Source organism: Patagioenas fasciata, chromosome 2, assembly GCF_037038585.1.
Source record: "Patagioenas fasciata isolate bPatFas1 chromosome 2, bPatFas1.hap1, whole genome shotgun sequence".
Classification (NCBI taxonomy): domain Eukaryota; kingdom Metazoa; phylum Chordata; class Aves; order Columbiformes; family Columbidae; genus Patagioenas; species Patagioenas fasciata.
Window position 1 is genome coordinate 130,382,554 of NC_092521.1, and position 17,341 is coordinate 130,399,894.

Below are 17,341 nucleotides of genomic sequence, written 5' to 3' on the forward strand. Positions count from 1 at the left end.
AAAAGGCCACCAAACCTGCAAGAGAAAAGGCATAGCAGCCTGTCCTTTTCGAATTACATGTTTCTGTATTACATTATTTCTCAACAGTGTACCATATTGAAGGATATATTAGAAACATGATAGTGAGATTATTATCTTGAGGGGTACTGGGTGAACTGGTGGCTCGCGGGCACCACACATCATGCTCACCAATGACTGCAAGGAAACCAGCTTTATGAGTCAGCAGACAACAAAAAGGAATGAAACCTGACTCCCACCATAGCTCCAGGTCAGCCCCGCTCCTATGCCGAGTGCAGCAGGTAATTGCCGGGTTGAGGGGGTGGAGGAAGGACTGCCTGTAACACTGCACAGGAAGGATGATATTGCAGCAGAATCAATTGTCTGAAGCTAGCATCTGCCTAAAATAATCAAAGACCTACCAAAACCACGCTGTCATGAATACATCAATATATAGGAGAGATGTGAAATACCTTGCAGACAGCTAGATGTCAAAGCTTTTTCCTAACTGCTTCTCATTCATTTAAAATCAGAAATTAAGTAAATTAAGTGTAAAACAGGTGAAGGAACTGCTCTGGTTTGTTTTTCTTTTTTTTTCTTTTTTTTTTTTTGCCAGCCATCATGCCCTTCTACAGCTGCACAATCCTGGTACTTGTTCCATAGAAATATAGGAGTTGAGCTGTGTAAATGATGTACGAGTGCTCCCTTGTTCAGCAACAGGGTAATTTATTTTGGGAAGATGAAAAAGGAGAGAGGGAAGAAGGAGAAAAAAGTTCCAGATGGTCCCAAAAGCATGGAAAAAAAAATGTTCATAGCTGGTAAAATGTGAAAGAGCACTAAGCAATATTTCACAGCAGCACTGATTGCAGAGTAGTCCATGCACAGAGGCAGGTAAGAGACCTACTCCTGTGAACACATCAGAACTCACATCTCAAAGTTCATTATATGTTCACACTTTGAAAACTATTTTAGTTTTTGATAGTATGAGGAGCACCTTCATTCATATACTATAATTGCTGGAAAGATCAGAAATTGGCAGACTCCATCTCATATCCAAAGAAGCACAAAAGAGAAACGTTAATATAGTGACTGGCAGGCAGAAAACAGTGGATGGACAGCCATCAGTCACTTAGGGTCTCTAACAGAACAATTGGAAAACATTCAGTCTTACTGCCAAGCTCTCAAATATAATAAAGATAATAAACAGGAATTTAAGGTACTGGTTGATTTTTGTTTGTTTGTTTCTCCCGCCCTCTCCCCTCCCCCCAAATAATCATGCATATAAAGTATTAACCTTCTTTTGCTTTAGGTGATTTATTCACTGCTATATTCTGCCTGTTATAACAATTTTTGTGTAGAAACACAAAAATTACTATTGACTGGTCTCTTGTTTTGCAGAATTTATACCTACTCTGCCACAGACAATAAACAGCAGTGAGTTACACCTGCAGTAATGGTAGGTGTTCTTCTGCCAGACAAGCTATTGACAAACAAAAAGTGGTGTTTAACTTCACGTAAGTTTGTTTAAAAATGGCATGTTTTCCTCAAAGTTACCTGAGCCCACTCTAAATGTCAAAGTACGGCTTTTAAACTTGTCTAAGGTAAACCACTCCTTTCTATACAGCTACTGGGTAATGGGCCAAAACCCTCTTCTCTGTTAAAAAGGTGACTGGAATTATTCAGGAAATCTATAGAAATTATTTATGATGAAAAATATTTTGCATCCTTTGATTGCCCTGCAGTCTACAGGACGAGCTATGGTATAGGTTGGGGTGGAAGAATTATGACTGTGTCAGTGTAGTAAGAAAGATTTTTTTAAAAATTTTTTTTTTTTCAATGTATAGGTTTTATTATAAACACATAGATAATACCCAAGAAATAGGATCTTTTTTGGTTCTGAAAATTAAACGTATCAATAAGTAATTAGGTGACTGAAGTTTCTATCAGGTTTTTCTTATCTTACAACATTTGCCAAAATTAAAAGCAACAATTTTTTTAAAAAAAAGCTTGTTTTTTCCTTAGTATCTCTAGAATTGCAAATAGGAGAACTCTGATTTGTTTCTTTAAAGCAAAATACTATTTACTATGCAGAAAATGAAGACACACTGAAAAAATCAGAAATGCCATGCTATTTCCATTGCTGACTCATAATAGATAATCATCTATGTAACAGGTAGAATTATTTCTGAGTTATTACTATATTGGAAAGCAGCATTCATAAATTCAACAGACTTATATTAGAATTTCTAGAAAATGCATGCCTAAAGAGGCAAGAATTAATGTATGTCAAATATAAAATATACTGGCTGAAAAACAGACAGTGGCTAGACAGATTTTCATCTGAATTTTGTGCTTGCATTCAAAATATTTTTGCTTTTTTTTTTCCTACAGAAGTAATGCCATCAGTTGTCACAAATAAATACAAAAGTCTAGAAATAAATCAATTAAAAATAAATAAATTGGAGTTCAATATACATTCTTAAAATACTTAATGCTTAGCTGGAACGAACCAGAAACCAGTATCTTTTAGATTAGAATTCGAAACCATTTTTCTTCCCAAGATGTGCCCTCTGTTGTTTGCTCCAGAGCTTAGAGCTGTTTTCACCTTTAAGAACAATTGGTCTGGCCAATTTTCAGGTTTTCTGGTAGAAAATGAGGAGCATGCCTTGTAATATGTTTGGTATTGCTAGTAGCAACCTGAGCTTTATTATATTAAAAATATCCCGCAACTGAATCATTAAAATTTAATAAATTCTAAACACCAGCCTCTCCAAAGCACAAGAATTAAGCCCCATTTTATCACACAGTGCCTTTCTGCAGGGAAACAAACAAACAAACAAATCTTTGTTTTTATTGCTTCTTGCTTGTATGTTAAAATTTTTTTGTTTATTTTATTATTGAGGAGGCTGACTAAGCTGCACTAAGAGTCAATGTTCCCAACTGGAGGAAGAATCTACCACTTTTCTTGTGCAATCTTTGTCACTATGTGACTTTGTCACATTTATATTGCGGATGCACTGAAGGAAGCAATCCTCCCCCCCCCTGCTTCAGAGACTGAGTATTTTCATTTTGAAGAGAGTAGCTTCTCCTCCTTTGGGGGAAGGGGGCAGGGAAGCTCTTGTAGAAGGCAGAACACTACGTCTAAGTCTGCAAAAGGAGAAGTTGATTCTTATAAATTATGAGTCCTGTCTACAAATGCAGATTTTTGAATCTTCAGGAATATCACCTTTTCTTTTTGAAAATGACACATACTGATAGAGCTCTAGCATGTAAAAGATTGTGCCTGAGTGGATCTTATCTTCCTTTGGGACTTCATTACAGCTGGAGGGATGGCATAGACATCAAGGAGGCCTTTTGTTCTTTGTATCAGCCTGTCTGTAACCAGACTTTGGTTTTTTTTGATGAATAATGATATCTACACTGTAGACACTTCTGCGTGGACACAAAAAATAATCGGAAACAATAAACTCTTACCAAACCCACAAAGATGGTGTACAAATATTGACCTATTCTGAGTTTCTCGTAAGATTATTCAGAATTATGAGCATCTGCTACTGCTTTCTAAATACATAAAATAGCACATGTATTCCAGAGCTGGTGGGCAGCAAAATAATTTCCTGTTTCTTTCATGTAATTATATGTTGTAAGAACTTTCTTATGAGTGCTCAGCTTTTATCACCTCGTATCTGTCTCTCTCACTGCCTGCTACATATGCAACATGTAATATATAGTGCTAAATTACATGGGTGGCGTGGGGCAGGTGTCAAAATCTGTGTCACTTAGCAAACTATTTCATGATTATGACATCACAGTCACAGACCTAGAAAAATTGGGTGAAACAACTGAATGGCTGAATTGTTTTAAGGTCATGACTCCAGCTGTGAAACAAATTAGCTTATACTAATTATCCTCAAATAACTGAACACCTTCACAGAAACAGTTATGAGTTCCTTGAGCAAAATGCAACAAAGAAAGTAAAGGGCAGAATACATATAATCAACATAAAGATTTTTTTCCTAATTTACATCTCACTGTGATGGGACTATGTAAAAAGATGGCATAATAGCACTACCAGTGTGTTTGCACACATATTAATTGTTATGACCATAAATCACTTAACAGTTGCTGGTTTTAGAGCTATCATGAGGAACCACTGAAGCTTTTTCACCCTGTTTTTGCATCTTTCTGTTTATCCGTTACTCATTAAACACTGAAATAGTTACACAATTGCTAGCGTCCGTACTTAAAATCTCCTGAGCTTTTCTTCCAAGATTGCTTAAAAAACCAATTTCAACCTATAACAAGACAGCTACAGTTTCTACTTATTACTGGGAAATCTAGTTACAGCTCCTCCTTCTTTTACTAAAAAGTGACATGGGTATGGAAATTCTGGGGCTTTTTCTACTATTATGCCTTACTTGGATTTTAACACAGACAGAATACATCATTATATACACTCTTAGACTTGCAAATGAACCAAGACAACAAATTTTAAAAGTTTTCCTACAGATTTCTGTGTGGATGGGATAGTTACATGATCTGGTGCTAAGTGTACAATTTTGACACTCTGGGATCAGGAAACTACCAATTCTTTTGGTCATTTTCGGTCCACTTACTTTTAATTCAGTTCAAATCTCCTATTGAATTTTGTGTGCAATGAACAGTTCAAACAGCACAAGGAAAGGCATAATGAATCACCAGGACTACATCTTTCTGCAACCTCTACCATTTAATGCTGGCTTAAAATGTCAGAAAATCTACACCCTAAGGCAGTTTTGCTAGACTGTGACTGAAAATGCAATAATATTTTAGGTCAGGACAGAGAGGCACTTGACAAGTCATAGTGGGAAATTCATGCTCTTTCCCCTTGCAAGTTCACCTGACCCTAAATACTGCTACCAATCCATTTTCAGAAGCATTACATTCACATTCAGTTGCAAATTTGCAGTAATTTAAAACATCCAAGGAAAAAGACTGAGAAACTGACTTACTTATTCGAATTAATCAATCTACTCTTTAATTATGGAAAAGCTCTCTGAACGCAAAATGTCCATAAAGCTGCAGAAGCCATGGAAACTTGCATAAGTAAAATCTCCCTGTCTTAGGGAGATATCAAGATGCAGTGTCACAGCTGCCAAATTCTCCCCATAGCACCATTCTCAAGAAATAATGCTATGTGTATAGATAATAATATTTTCACACCCATACACTGTACTTCTGAAAACCTTCTTCTTGCTCTTCTGTGAGTATAAACCATCAGATGACTCAGATTATTTCCTCTTGCAAATTATATTCATGAAGATATGGAATTCTCTAAGTGGAGTGAGTGGTTGACCAGAAACACTTGCTACAGACATAGATATCTTCCCTCATTTTATGAGCCCTCTTTTTTTACAATTTTTGGCCACATGAGTCCTGTTCTTTATCCTTATTGATAAGTAAAACAGTTGGGTAAAAGAGATGCACATGACCAAGATTAGTTCTGTTACAAGAGAAATACTAGTGGAGGGTATAGTTAGACCAAAGATGTAGGAAAAAGCGACACTCAAATAACTTGTCTTGGGTTCTCTATATTTGTCCGTCACACTAGATGCTACTCAGTGTCAGATTTTTTTTTCCCTTTAATTTTTAGATAATGGATAACATGAAAATACAGTGTATATGCACAAATGCTGTAAATATTTTCCTTTTTAAAGCAGAAAGGGTGCTTGGATATATCCTGTACTGCTTTAAATTCCATCCTCTAGAGTAAGTGTGAGGAGGTGGGTTTTTTCCTGTCTGCACTCTCACCTTCAAAGCTGGTGTAGGCTTGCTTTCAGCAGAGAGTCTACACATCACCCAGTCAACTCTAATTGGGAAGAGTTGTCCCTGATGTTGTAAAAGCTAAACGTGTATGCAGCTGAGATGGTAACCCCCAGAGTTGTCATCATACAGAAAAGCATTGTGGGGATTCATTGGGGTCCATAACAAAACTGGAGAGGAGAATGCAATCACTGTCAAACCCTATCTTTTCATGGAGTTAAACTCCTTTTCAGATTAAGTATTCCTCTCCAAGGAAAATGTGTTGGTTATACAAACTAACCTTCAAATTTTCAGAACAGCTGTGTACTCTCTCAGCTGCTATCTTCAGCAGGAAGTTTGGGGACATTTCAAAAGACAAACAAATGAGATTTCCTGATTATTTTCCTCTCTACAAGTTTGCATTTATATATTTCCGCCTTTCTACAGCCACTGTTTACAGAGCATTGCTGGCGCCAAAGTATACGTAATTAGAAATTTATGTGGAAAAATCAACCTATCTCTGGCACTCATTGGGTGTTTAAGCTGAGAAGGGACTTTGGCCTACTGTTCTTGCATGCATTGAAGCTGTTCAGTCAGCCCAGAGGTCCCTCAGGCAGGTGACACCCCCCATGGGTGACTACTGCAGGGCAGAACTCACCACGACCTTCTGCACAGGAACACGTGTGAGTGGGCATGAGCAGAGAAGCCACAGTACTAGAATGGCATGCATGTAGGACATGCATTAACACTTTTCTTTGAGGCTCTTTGTGCTGTGTGCCCAAACAAATAACCTTTTTTTGTCCTTTATGCTGCCTTAGAATTACATGCATCCCCTGCCTTGCTAGTATCCTTTTTGGCAGTCATGAGCTTTTGATGTTACTTCTCTCTGTGTGTAAGGAGAAGCACAATAAAAAGACAAATACCTGAATGGTTAACTACACAAATGAAAGTTTGGCTATCACTATCTTTGTACAATCATATGGTAAAGTCAGAAAAATAGAGCTGTCAGAAAAGCTTTTCATTATTAAAATCGAAATATATATTTTTGTTACAAAATATCAATGAAAGTACTTTGGTGAGTCTATACTGATGTTTTTCAGCAGTGCTTTATCTGGAATTTCTTTTGTTGTTGTTGTTTTTTATTTTTTTTCCACATTAAATTGCTCATTTAAATGGAAAAGACAGTTTAGTTGCAGTGTGATGAGAAACAACTGTTTCTCATTTTGAATGTGTGTGAAAATCTTCCTAACTACAAAGTAATAACCAGTGATCTATGAAATGAATGTTCAGTAGGCTGGCACACGAGCCGCTAGAAAAGGCATAGTTAAATACCTTTATTTGGACACATGCTTTACTTAACTATGAATTATTTTTAAACATAACCAAAAATAACAAAACATTAAATAAAAATGTTCTTCCATAGATGATATTTTCTATGGAAAATGAGAAACAGAGAACGTGTTCACTACTTATGATTTGATCAACTGATAAACAATTCATGTAGGTAATGACTGAATTATCAAACAAATGGAATGAGTGGTCCTTTTAACACAATCTGTGTATTATTTCTTTACTGTGGCGAAATTATGAGAACTGGTTAAAGTATCAGTAAAATCTTAGAGGTAACAATAACTGTAGAGACCTTTAAAGATACTTACATCACTTTCATGGCCTTCTCTTAGATTGTATGTGAGATCATGCTGTATGTCTTCAACAAACTTGTGAGCATACTCTGGGTAAAGGTCGAGCACTTCAAAGAGACCTTTGAGAATAATGCATTGGAGGTCACAGTATGTGAGAGCTTTAACATCTGCATTTGTTTTAATTACTTGATCCCTAATAGATAGGTTTGCTCCAATTAAATCTCCTTTACCTAAAAGAAAATATGAAAATGATAATCTTAAAAGTATGAATTCTTTACCTTTTTTTCTGAATCCTGAATCTGTTCGACATAATTGCTAGATCTTACATCCCATTGTCACCACTGCATTGTTTATTTAATAACTTTTTAAAGGATCTTTGAATAAAAGCTTTCTTTTTTAAATGTTTGTTTTTTTTTTTTTTAATTTTTTACAGGTTCAATCTTACATGCAGTTTGCTAGAGGTACAAAGACTGATTTCCACATAGGTAAAAACTTATTTAAGGGAGCAATCAAGTAAATATATATGAAATTAAGATCTACCCTAGTAATGAACACCAGGCACGATTTTGTTTTTCAAAAAATTGAACATAAAGATAGCATTTTAGCAAACACATCATTAAGCATAGAGTGTCCATTCAAATTATTTATGTCTTTAACAGCCTAAAGGAAAAGTGTAGAGAAAACAGATAAACTCATTTTCTGAGTACACAATATGATGAGATGTACTGGGAACAAGTTGTAACAACAAAAAAAAAAAGTTATTAGAGATCAGGAAATGAAAGTCAGCATGAGGCTGGGTCAAACACTGGGACAGGCTGCTCAGAGAAGCTGTGGATTCACTGTGACAACATTGTTCAAAATTTGTGTGGACATGGCCCTGAGGAAGCTAGGCTAAATTGGCCCTGCTTTAAGCACCCTTAGGTTGGGTGGCTTCCACAGGTCCCTTCCAATCTTATATTATTCTATGATTAATAAGTAATAAGTGAAGATTATAAAACCTGAAAATCCACTCAGCATGTGATTCCAGCTGGGTATTACACAAGAAATGGTGAACTTGAAGGGTAAGTTAAACTAAATAGCAAACCATTCCTGAAGCTGCTTAGATAAGATAATTTTATACTTTAAATACTACTTGTAATTTTTTCTATCTACATGAAGTTTGAACAACTTCCTCAAAAGAGCTTGCCATAAACCCAGCACAGGGAGGGATATTATGTTAGAAATATGCATACATTCATGCTACTTGGGGATTTCTTAAAAATTGCGGTTGGCATAAATGAGAACTGGTATTAGGTTTAGGGAAAGATAAATCTGATAGATGATCATAACATTTGTTATTTCTCGTCAACTGATGTGATGTTTATACAATCTAATATGATGTAAAGCTAAGCAAGAATTTACTTTTACTTTTTACTGTAAGTATCAACAAGTCTTTAGACAGTCTTGGGCAATGTTAATCTATTGCTGGCTGTGTAACTACAGACGAGAGAAAACATATTTCATATATGCCGAAAATGATCTTTAAATCTCTTAACTAGAAACCTTTTAGGCATATAAACTGTATTAGCACCAATAATGCATAAATCCTTTGGAAAATATATTAGAGTGCTATTTCATTGTAGTTACAATGTTTAATGAAATGATGTCAGCCTGAAAAACACTACAATTGATCTGATAATGCTAAAATATGTTTATTTTTAAATGAAAATGAGGTAGCAAAGGCTGTAGCTAGTAAGCTGCACTTTGATGTAGAATTAATGCAGGAGTGAAATGATTGTACCTTAATTATAAACATCTTTAATATAAACAGAATCATGTAAGTTAGTAACTCTGTTTTCATTGGAGGAGAAACTTTAGAAATGTTTATGCAGATGCTTCTGTTTGTTAATATATCTGGGACATGCAGGTAAAGGTATAAATTGCTTGTCTTTATGGATATCTTTTAAATTACTTATGGCTAATATTTTTAAACAAATCTAAGATGTGTACTCAAACAGTACATAACTGTTCTATTAAAACATATTTTCCTATAAAAGATATCCTAACCATCGTTATTAGATATCAAGTAACAGTTTCAAGAGATAACAAACAGCTGTATTTAATCGGAGCATTTCATTGTATTGTTGCTGTATGCTTGTTAGTGAGAATGGTTTAGCAAACAAAAACTAATCTGCTAGAATTAGAATCATGACAGAATTATAAAATAGTGGACTGGAAGCTGTAAGTAACCCAGCATTGTCAGGAAAAAACTGTTTTCTTGGATTTACTTTATATCAGTAACGTGTTTTCTCATAGGGACCTACAGGTTTGATGCATTTACCTTCTGCTGGTGTTACTTAGGTTTAAATGATGGAGCTCCCATTCACTGTAATGAAGCATTATTTCATTGTATTATGTTTATGTTTTTGCATTACAATTTCATTAACTTCTCTCAGAAATCCACTAATCTCTTTCTTACTTTTTTTCATTGTCACCATTACACGATGATACTTTCATTAACATTTTCCGAAGTGCCTGAAAATGGAATAATGAATGAAATAATAGATCCAATGAGGGCAGCTCTCGACCTTTTGATATGCTTAAGCTTATGGTTTTTTCTAAGACATTTTATATCTTTGATCTGTCTGATCCAATAAAATTGAGGCATTTGAAAACTTCATAGGTACAAATGAGTGACAGAGTGATGTGGACTGTTATGAAAAAAATAGGACATGTATCACATTTATATTCTAAAAAAGGACCAACCAAATGCATGCTAGTAAAATAAAGGAAATCCAATTAAGGAAGACCAGAAGCTTGCATTATCAACAGTCTAGTGCAATCCCACAAAACAGGAAGGAAAACAAAAAAGGAAATGTTATTTTAAACTCTGCTTTGGAAGAATATTAAAAGTTATCAGAAAGAAGACTGTACTTGAATCTAAAGAGATATTAAAATAATAAGAAATTAGTTCTTTACATTTCGGGTAAAATTTTATATTTTACTTTCTCAAAGTACTTTTAAATCATTAACTATTCATCCTTTAGCTGAAGATAAAGGGAAAATCTTTGCTAGGAATTGGATTGAGGCCAATCACTGAAATTTACAGGTAGAGATGCTTAAGTTAAAGTAGTCATCTAGCAAACAACAATTAAACAAAATTTATTAGAACAGAACTTCTGGCCTTTCTCTGTTCTTATATACTCAGATAACTGCTGGCAGCATCAGTTAACTTGAAGAAGTAACTCTTTGGGAAGCAGAGCCAATGATGCCTGTTTTTAATCATATAGATGTCCTGAAAGGACTGTTCATATGCATGCAAAGAATCAGAGGAGTCTTGCACCACCTTGCCACTAGTCTCCCTGAAAGATTTAGGAACTAATAACCAATGTCCCTTGAGGTATCAATACTATCATCAAGCTCAGTTGAAAGCAATAATTTGTATCAAAACCTAGCAAGTACCTTCCTACGTGCAAAACAGAGAGAATAAGAAAATCAGGATACAAGTGAAATATTGCACCGTTAACACTCTAGCAAGTGAAAGCTCCTTAGGGCAAAAAATAAGGAAGTTTAAACTAAAAAGTAGGAATGTCCATTTAGTGTAAACAGCAGATTAAAACTGGAAAAAATTCTTTCTTATCAGCCTACTAAGACACACCAAGTCATCAGTTAGTATTGAAGGTCCTCCTACACTGGAGGACCATTCTTTCTCTTTGAAGCTATGATTATGAACATACCAAGAATCGCCAGCACCGTGCTGTCCTTTAGGACTTCCATGGAACCTGAGCACACAAAGTAAATCGCTTGCAGGGCATCTCCCTGCCGGAGGAGGTATTCCCCAGGAGCACAGAAGGAGGTTTTGATATGCAGAGACAGAGACCTGAGGCAACCACGGCTGGCACACTCAAAAAGAGAGAGCTGCAAAATCTCCTTGTTCAAGTGCATGGTGATGTCTGAACGTAGCTCATCTGGGAAGTCTTTTAAAAGCTGTCCAAAAATGAGAAAAAAAGAGCCAATAAGAGAAAAAGTGTGAAATAATCTGTTTCGTCTTTTGCAGAAGTTATCTGATTTAGTAGTGCTGCACATGTACTGATTTTACTGATAAAGATTTCCCTTTGATTTTTCTTATTCCCTTGATATGTACTACGATTTAAAAAAATCTTTACACTGACATATACTGAAATTCTAGAAAAAAAACATGAATAAAAATATGTTTTTATAAAAAGAACAGATTTTGACAACACTGTGTGTAGATATTCCCCCTAGTGCACAATTTAATCTTGTCTAAGTTCTTAGCTCTTAGAGCACTGTATACAGTGGCGTATACGCTGAACCCAGGGGAAAATTACATTAGTGTAGATTTTTTAAAAATTCTTCACCAGTAGGGTATATTGCTGCTTCTATGGTAAAACTGTTGGAAGACAAATAATTCAAAAAGCCTCTAGTTTGTTTTGTTTTTTAAAGATGCACTTGGACACTGAAGGAGAGGAGGGAAAGGAATGCAGGCGAGGTACATGCTCAGGGGAAGAACCTATGAAAACTAGAAGACCATAGGGCCAATCCTCTTTTGACCCAGTCTTAATTTTAGGCAAATTTCCAGTGTAGCCTGGCAAACAATGACATCTATATATGTTTCACAGATCTGCTGCAGGATGACAAAATTGAGACGAACATCTTTCTGCTCAGAGATAGTCTTCTGAGAATAATATATAACTGCTCAAATAATCTAAAATTTCAGGTGGAGATTAAAAAAAAGTAAAAGATTAAGTGGTTTCAAGTATCTGTCCCACTGATGCAAAGTACACTGCATGCCTACGGGCAGAGCTCTGAACCATGCAAGCTGCAAGCCTACAAGCTTCATTTTCTCCGTAGTCTGAGGAGATCTGGCATCTGAGCAATGCAATCAGCCAACATGTGCCCAGGTGGGCTCAGACAAGGCAGTTTGTGGATGGGAGACAAATCATGAAATATTATTGACAGTGTCTCCGGAGGCTGTCCTTACAATACAGCAGCCACTCATTTTCAGTGGGACTAAAGACAGAGGAGCTGAAGGTGATCCTTAACCAAATCTAGGAAAGGCTTGACATAAGGGTTTTTTATACCTTTGTAAATCTTATTAGGTTCCTTCTGTTGCTAGGATGCTGTTGAAAATCCCATTCTTTGTGCTGTGCACACCGCAAAAAGAATTTATCATGAAAAAAATGTTCTCAAAGCCAAATCTTTCTGCTTATTTTCACATTATCTTTAGAGATCACTGAGTTTTATAGTGATATATATAACATGAACTCTGAAATGAATGGTTCATTCAAAGAGCACTCCAGCAGAGAGAAGACATCATTCCTCCTAGAACATAGTAACACATAACCTGGACAAGTCATTTAAAACAAGCAAGCAAAGACATGTCCAGAAATCTCTCTTTTGATTTCACTTTCATGTTACGTTTTGCAATATTTAAAGATAGGTAAAGAATAACATAAAAATTAAGCCCAAACTACTTGTTTACAATATTGCAAAGGATAAAAGAAAATTGAGGGAGGAAAGGGCACTAGAGAAGTACCTCCTTTAAAAAACACCAGAAAAAAAAAATTAAATCTTTTGTTTGGTGAAAGGCAAAAATGAAGTGTTTCTGCCGGCATCATCCAAAAGGCTTCTAAAGAATGCCGCTTCAGCATTTCAGAATTATGGAGGATTTTGAATTTGTGATATATGTTACTATGTTCTAAACCAGATTTTTCAGTAGCGTACCCTCTTCCTGGGACAACCCAGCTTTATTTTTAAAGATGTTCTTTTTTTATATGTAACTTTACGCAAAACACAGCACCACAAATGGAAAATTACTGCCCGTCCTGCCGCCCCCCCCCCCCGACTCTAGGTCCATAGTCAAAGCCATCAAACGTACAACCTCCTTCATTTGGTTACCTCATTGGAATCAATTCCATTATTGACAGACCACGTGGTTTGGAAATATTCAAGCATCCTTTGCTTTAGCTGCTGTGGCAGGTGATGGACCCGTATAAAGTCCTTCAGATCCTTGGTTCTTGTATGATAAAGGGACCATCTGGAGTACATCCTCTGAATTATGGCGGTCACATTGCCAAACACCAAGGCATGCATCAAAGCTAGGGGGAACAGAAAGTATGTGCAATGTGGAGTGACTTCTTGATCATTAAAATGTAACACAGAAAAAGAAAGGATCTTCACAGAAAACCAGTTTCCTGCTTGATAGATATAGTAAAGATTTTGGATACAAGACTCCATGAGTAATATACAGTAGTATTCATACACTTAGTCAATTCTGCTTTCTGTGTCACCAGCAAGCACCATCATGGGAAAGGACAGATTCACATTTGATGGTATCTGTTTGGGGTGCCAAGCAAAAGAATGCCCAAGCCAAGTTAATTTTATAGTCTAAGAAAAAAGGAAATGGATGAATGCTGATAGGCAGGCATGTTCGGGAAACAGAGACTAATAGTAAGTATGAAAACCAGACTCAAGTAATCACTTAGTGACTACATAGAATGTAATAGATTTCATATAAATAGAAATGATTACTAAGAGGGACCATGTATAGTGGAATAAGTTTACAAATGACAATTAGAGATGCATCATATTCTGGGGAATAAGATGTTAAAAAAAATGACAGAAAAAACCCCAACATTGTAAAGCAGAAATTCAGGTAAAAAAAAATACATTCAACTGACAATCTGATTTCTTATGTTGTTTGAGAAGGTCAAATATGATGTGAAATTGTTTATCAGAAAGTTCTGACATCCTGGAGTTTGTCCTCAATTAGAGACTGGCTTGGGAATAAAAAAAACAGAAGCAAAATTGAAGAAATGCTTACAGATACAGGTTGTCTGGGTTTGTCTGTGCAGAAATGTACTTGCTGATTATCAGTGGGAAAAATCACTGCAAGATTGTCTGTCATGCAGTATTGATCTGAGTACATAATATACACATTTACAAACCGTTTATTGAAAAAACTATTAAAAAGCTGGATTATTACTCTTAAGGCATATCTATCTCTACAGTGCTTGAAAGGAGGCATACGGACTTCTCCAAGTGGCAAAGGAACTGGTTTATAAAGAAGACAAACAAGTTGTTGACCTTGTATGGCAATTTACAGAAGTCCAGTGTGAGTGAGGAGAGACAAAGTGGAACAGTAGGAGGAAAGGATGCATTTTCATGCTTAATAAAGCTTTTACATGATAGATAAAGAAAATTCTTTAGTTTGGAGTGTTGAAAATTTTTATAGGTTGAGTAAAACACAAAAGAGCTGGTAATAATATCTATGTCTTTATTGTGAAGGGAGTGCACAAAAACAGATAAAGCGCTAGTGTGATTGTATTGTTTTACAATACAATATGCATTCTTGTTCAGGTGATCTAATGATATAATGAAGTCAATACAAGTCCATTAGTAAAAGAAGATGAATGAAAAGTAGTGAAAAAAAAAAGGATCAAATATGAATATTAGAAAGAAAAATAAGCATAATTGGAAGTCTATTTCTAAGAATAATTCCCTGGATCAACTGAGTATTGTTCCTGATGATGTGGTGAACTGCTAAGTCACTAATGTCAGAAGCTTGGGCAACAAAATGTGAGGCACTGGAGTAATTCTAGATACAGGATATTAAAAAAGAAATATGACAGCTAGGGGTGAAACAATTTAGCCAGATATAGCTAAACAGGCTAAATAGATAGTGTAGTTTTTTTTAAGATGTGATTATCAGTTTAAAAAGGGGTGAGGGATATAGCATTAGGTGGTATATAGATGCATATATAAAAATCACATGTGATATAAGTCTCCCAAGGTTAGTGGATGAACAGTGTGGAGATCTCCATGATGTTATTATAGTCGCAAATATAATCAAGAATTTTATTGTTACAGAAGAATCTGTCTTTGCCTATCTACATTGGAAGACAACTGTTACTGATGATGACAAGCTATTCGCAGCTGTGAGAGGCATTAGCTTGCTTTATCAAATAATCACATACCCACCCTCCTTTCTGTAAGAAATCTATTAATCCATTCTCTAAAACCAAGAAAAAAGTTAAAAAACCCCAAACTTCTAGGAACTGTATTTCATAAAGTGGTCTTGAGTTTAACAGATATTCCAAATTACATTATTGTTCCTTAGGAAAGAGAGGAACACTTCTGATCCCAGAAAGAACTTGAGCTACTAGAAGGGCATCCAGTCTCATAAATACAAAACTGCTCATTATTTGCTCAAAGAACATGAAGAATACAAGACAGCATGTTGTATGGTCATTTGCAGGAGGACAGACCTGATTAATATTTTACGGATGCTAGGTATCATAGGAATTGTGTTTAAATTTTAATAAATAACTTCTCTTTGCAACTTTAAGAATAAATACTATCTAGAATAAGGTGGTTTGTCTTCACAATATTACTTTTCTTAAATTATAGTTCCAAATTAATGCAAAACAAAAATTAATGCTAAGAGGTAGGTAAAAATCAATCAATTTATTTACCCGTTAAATTAACAGTTGATTTTTTTTTGTTTTTTTGGTTTCAACTTTCTTTAGGGTTGCAGTAAGTTCATTCTTTCAATTTGTACTGACACACATTGAAGAGGTACAGACAAATTACCAATAAACTAAATCATGCCATCCATTACACCTGAAATTTCATAAACCAATGACTTGGTCTAAAAACTGTAAAAAGCTTACATATTTTTTTCTCAAGACATCACTTTCCACTAGGGAATTTTAAAATCAAATATCAGCTGAAACTATACATCAAAATATGTTTTAATAAATGAAAACATCTTATGCCCTAAACTATGCAGACTAGTATTTTATTCCTAGTAGAGTTTTCTGAGATGTGTTCACCAGTCTGCGCTCTATGATGCTAACTCCTCCAAGTTTCCTTGCTCTGGCTATTTTCTTAAATAGCACCTAAAATACAATTCCTCAAGAAAATATATGTGAACCAGCCTGCTCTCCTTTCTTATCTGCTTTTATCTTGTTTACTGGACCCTCCCAGACATAAAGTCATTCTTCTACCTACTTACCTATGAGTTTGCCTTTCAGTTTTCCATTCCCTCTTCCTGCACTCAGTTGCCTAGTTCTTCACAACTTATTCAGTGCACAAGCATATTAGTTTTACCGCTCAATAATATAAGAAATGAAAAAGAAATTTCTATAACTGAACTGAATAAAAGTATAGGATACTTTTACATTCTACTCTATTAAGTTTATGAAAGCTCGGCCATATCAAAGTGAATTAAATATTCATCATCACCTTAAACAGGGTATCTCTTGATTTCTTGATAGAAATGAAAAATCCTTCCTTCATTCAAACACATTTTACATAGTGAAATCCACAAAGCACAGAGGCCACACTGTATTTTAAAACTATAATTTTATGCTACCAACAAAAGCAATCCATAAAGCTGCTCGTGTTTTTGTGATATTGTCAAAATAAAAATGATAACATTATTGGATCAGATGACTCATTATATTATTGCCACTTATTTTCAGGACAGGGAAAAATGACAATAATTCATTGAGAAATTTCTATATCACTTGCAGCTGCAAATATATAGTATACAGGTCATTCATCGTGTTCCCTGGCTTTTGAGTGTCAAGTTACCAATTTATTTTTACCCAGGAAAAATTATGCTGCAAAGCTGACAGCCAGTGCCTTACTGACTAGCCCTGGAGAAATACCTACTAGTATTTACAGAAAAATTACACAAGCATAACAAAAAATGAGGGGGGCAGTTCTCTAGCAGTGATTTGCTTTTACCCCTCATATCCACTGTGGCATCTTTGAGTTGTGTGATGTGCACACCATGAAATAGTACAGGTGTTTTTTGGGGGAGGAAGATGAAGGTAAAGAGAGAGCTGCAGGTACTTTCCCCAGTAGCTTTGGCTTACCAAGCTCTGCACGTGCCATCAGCTCACAGGTTGTGC

At 35.5% G+C, this 17,341-nt stretch overlaps 1 protein-coding gene across 1 annotated transcript in view; it reads right to left on the reverse strand.

Annotated features, from left to right (window-relative positions):
- KCNH8 (potassium voltage-gated channel subfamily H member 8) overlaps positions 1 to 17,341 on the reverse strand; it is a 190,592-nt gene that overhangs the window by 26,371 nt on the left and 146,880 nt on the right. Inside the window, exons 9-11 of the mRNA XM_065831438.2 lie at positions 13,320 to 13,519; positions 11,138 to 11,387; positions 7,437 to 7,651 (exon numbers count right to left, since the gene is read on the reverse strand). Coding sequence (XP_065687510.1) covers positions 7,437 to 7,651; positions 11,138 to 11,387; positions 13,320 to 13,519 — 665 coding nt within the window. The remainder of the gene's footprint in view (positions 1 to 7,436; positions 7,652 to 11,137; positions 11,388 to 13,319; positions 13,520 to 17,341) is intronic.